We start from the raw sequence: 4,089 nt of genomic DNA, 5'->3' as shown, positions 1-4,089 counted from the left end.
AGTCGTATGATGCAACAGCTTCCAAAATGATCGTTGGTTTGCCACTTCTCCCTGTATATTGTCCAGCCCATGCGTTTGGACAATTCTTCCATTCCCAATGCATACAGTCGATACTCCCAATTATGCCTGGAAACCCACGTTGATCTGCTACATATAGAAGTCTAGCGAGATCTTGTTCAGTAGGTCTTCTAAGATATGTGGCACCAAAACATGAGATAACACCTTCAACGAAATGTATTAGAGAATCTCTCGTCACCGTTGAACTCATCCGCAAATATTCATCAACGACATCGGATGATGTCCCATACGCCAGCACCCGCATAGCTCCGGTACTTTCTGTAACGATGACAAACTTTGTCTCCCTGTAGCATCGCGTCTCTCTTGAAAATACTCATCGTTAGCAGTAACAGCTTCTACAATCCGAAGGAATACAGATTTGTGCATGCGAAATCGGCGTCGGAAGACCTCTGGCCCATATGTCGGGTTGGGACTAAAGTAGTCATTGATCAAACGCTCAGCACCAATCTCGCGTTGCCTTTCACAATACCTTTTTCTAACTGTAGAAGCTTGAGCCCCCACAATTAGATTGTGATTGGCGGATAACATGTTCTCAACAATTGTATAGATTTGATGATTTTGTTGAGAAACTCGTTCCTCCTATTCATTGAGGGCTATGATATTTGAATCATCAGAACATGAATCCGATGAAAGTGATGAGTTTTCACCAGAAGACATTTTTTGGAGGTGGAATGAGTACTTGGTGGTATCTTCAAAAAATTTCCACCAGCTATGTATAGACTAAATAAATTTGCATGTGACACTAAACGCCAAGACATGTGAGACACAATGGCAGTAAAGCATGTGACCTATCTAATTTTTGCATGATAATGTATGCGATGACAAAACGTTTGAGTGGCACTGTGATACATGTGATATTTCAAAACTTTTGTCAGATAAAGAAGTGATGTTTGTAAAGCATGTGACACACAATTGCAGTAAAGCATGTGACATATCTAATTTTTGCAGGATAATGCATGCGATGACAACTCATTTGATTGACACTGTGATGCATGTGACATTTCAAAGCTTTTGTAATGCAACTAGCACCAAATTCATATCTGCAAATGCATGTGATAAAGTAATGATGTTTGTGACATTTCAAATACTTTCGCAGGAAAATGCATGTGTCACGAAAATCATATCTAAAAAAATGCATGTGATAAAGAAATAATAATTGTGACATCTCAATTGCTTTTCCAGAAGATGCATGTGACCATATCACATAAACTTAATATTACACAAATTTATATTACATAAAGTGCAAACAAAGATCACACCAACATACACCAAACTAACATTACATATTAAAAGCACACCAAACTAATATTAATTAAACTAATGTCACACCAAACGATGGTCTTACATAACTTATTATCACACCAAACTCATATCAAACTAAAATCATTCATTTTTTAAACACAATATCCATTAGTTGATGTTTCATCGCTTGATCTTCTGGGGACAAGTGCTCTTTGTCCAACAACTTGATCAACATTTTTTGGTACATCTTCATAGAGGGCTTTCCAGCTTTTCACGCTCTATCTGCAGTCGAGCCTTCACTAGTTCGTTCTCATTATCTTTAGCTAGCCTTAGTGCATGAAGTTCTGCAGCAACTTGAGCATTAGTAGAATCAGATTGTGTTACCTTACTTTTTCCTTTTCTTTTTGCCTTGTCTCTGCCCATAGGCCGAGAACTAGTTGAATGGCCAGATGTAGGAGTTTCCGGATTTGAAGGGATAGTATACTCGCCATATTCAGAAGTCTTTGTCCTCTTTGAATTGCTACCATCCTGTTCATAACCAACATTTTCATTGTCAGGAGGAAATACCTGTGTTGTATCATGAATACTCCACTTTTGATGTTTGCTCATAACTTCATTAAACACTATCAAATCTTGAAATTTGTTGCCGCCTCCTCCTTGGTAGATGCTATGAGCTTCATTCTCAACATCTTGGTCGCTCATTCCACTCCTCCTTCGCGCGTTTGCTGCTCTACAAGCAGCCACCCATTTGTTTGCATTGTCGTTAAGTCGTCTCCATCGACTCTTCATAGAATCCACATTTCTTTTGTTAATTTCAGCTGGATTTTCTGCTTGAGCTACGTGATACAAGTTTTTCACACATACCCACAGTTCATCTCCCTTCTGATGTTTACCACGCATGGACCCAAGAAGACATAAGTGCTAAATCTTCTTTCACAACCCAACTTACATTGTTTGAGCTCCTCTTCTTTTTGTTCTCTTGTTGGGCATCTCCGAACAAGTTTTGGACGACATTGTTTGATGTGGGAATTTCAGTAGATGTAGGAATTTGGCTTAGATTTGGAGATAATTCAAAGTTTTGTGAATACTCGGGATTTGAAAATGATTGGGGATTCTGATAAGGTGTTGCAAAATTTGGAAAATTTTGCGAACTTGGATATTCTGATGATTGTTGATAATTTTGGGAATTAAAATAGTTTGGGAAACAAGAGCGATAATCTGGATGATTTGGATCCATAAAACCAAATTTATCAAAACAAGAATGAAAGGGCGATAATTTGGAGGATTTGGTTGCTTTTGTGAGGAATTGTATATGTTAAGTGGGATATATATAGAAAAGTGAAGCACAATGTAGTAGCAAATAGTAAAAAATAATAAATTAAAATAAAATAATAAAAAAAGAAGTAGTCAGATGTCATTTTATGGAAGTGTGGTTCACATGATTTTTTTGGAAGAATAATTCACATGATATTTGAAAAGATATATAGAGATAAATATAATAATCATTGAATAAAAAAATAATAATTAATAAAACAATCAAAATTTAATGTAGTGCAAAATTTTCAAGATTGAAAATGTGATGTAAAATTATATTGTTATTGTGCAAATTTATTACAACATACATGTAGTCCAATAATAAGTAATAAAATAAATCAATAATAAAAAGTGAAAAAACAAAAAGAAAAAAGAAATCAATATTCAGCCATTAATATTATGACATGTGGCATGTGCCCCTCAATTTGTTTGGTGGCGGCAGGGTGCTCCTCATTCATGAGGGGCGGTTGGTTTTTTTTGTTTTAGAATTTTTTTTAATTGTACTTATTTTGTTTTTTTTGAGTGACATTGTGTGTAGTGTCACCAATGGAGGTGGTCTTAGGAGTCCCAATTATGGGCGGCACGAGTTTTAAGAAATGTTAAAAAAAATGAGGGGAAAAAAGTTAATGGAATAAGGGTCCCACTTGTATATATTAGTTTTAAATAAAATGTGAGTGAAATGAGTTAGTGGAAGGTGGGACTCTGTTACTATTTTTGGTAAAAGTGAACCGGACTCTTATTCGCGGACGGACTAAAATGAAAAAACGGGACTCTTATTCGCGGAGCGGAGGGAGTATTTATGAACCTTTGGCATTTGGCGCAAAATTTGTGAAGTTGTTTTCTGATTTCGACGGCCCAACTACAAAGAGACGACGACTGCGGCGGCGGCTCTCTCAAGATCCGCCGTCTCCACCGCATTCCCTCAAAACCAAAAGGTGAATAATTACAGTGAGCTTTCATATTTTACACTCCACCGCTTACTATCTCTCTGTTTCTAGTTCATTTCCTAGCTACTATGCCTTTGTTGTTTTGGATTTCGCAGTAAATTGATTATTATTTTAAGAATATAGCATCCATGGTAGATCTTGTTTTCAGGCCATAATTAATTTGATGAAAAATGCGTTAGGGTTTTAGGCTTATATCCAATTTTTTAGTCGTATCATTAGGATTTGTAATTATATATTTTGTTGCTGCAATTTTTTTTATACTATATATAACCTAAAACCAATTCAGTATTGCATTATTTGTACTTTGGTTTCTGCAAATTTTTTGTGGATTAGGGATTAGGAAAATTCAGTTTTGTAATATATTAGGATTTAGAAAATGAAGAATTACATTTTGATGTTGTAATTTACTCTTGCAAGTGTGCCACTTTGATCATAATAATATTTTGATGCTGCTCTATTTTCCTTTTTCGTAATGATCAAGGAGTGTTATCGCGTCGAGAGAGGCAAA

General features: G+C 35.9%; 1 protein-coding gene across 1 annotated transcript; it reads right to left on the bottom strand.

Moving 5' to 3' along the window:
- Window positions 1-1,569: 1,569 nt before the first annotated feature.
- On the bottom strand, window positions 1,570-2,220 carry LOC148926318 (glutathione S-transferase T2-like). The gene has a single exon (XM_089059076.1). The coding sequence runs from the start codon at window positions 2,218-2,220 to the stop codon at window positions 1,570-1,572; it is 651 nt and encodes a 216-aa protein (XP_088915202.1).
- Window positions 2,221-4,089: the final 1,869 nt, after the last annotated feature.

The sequence above is a fragment of the Salvia hispanica genome, chromosome 5, assembly GCF_029641045.1.
Source record: "Salvia hispanica isolate PSC_SH4W2 chromosome 5, Shi_PSC_v1, whole genome shotgun sequence".
Taxonomy (NCBI): domain Eukaryota; kingdom Viridiplantae; phylum Streptophyta; class Magnoliopsida; order Lamiales; family Lamiaceae; genus Salvia; species Salvia hispanica.
This window is presented reverse-complemented; position numbering and strand designations above follow the sequence as displayed.

Bases quoted from the DNA above. Each gene is read 5' to 3' on its own strand.
- LOC148926318 (XM_089059076.1), bottom strand. From the start codon at position 2,220: ATGCGTGGTAAACATCAGAAGGGAGATGAACTGTGGGTATGTGTGAAA.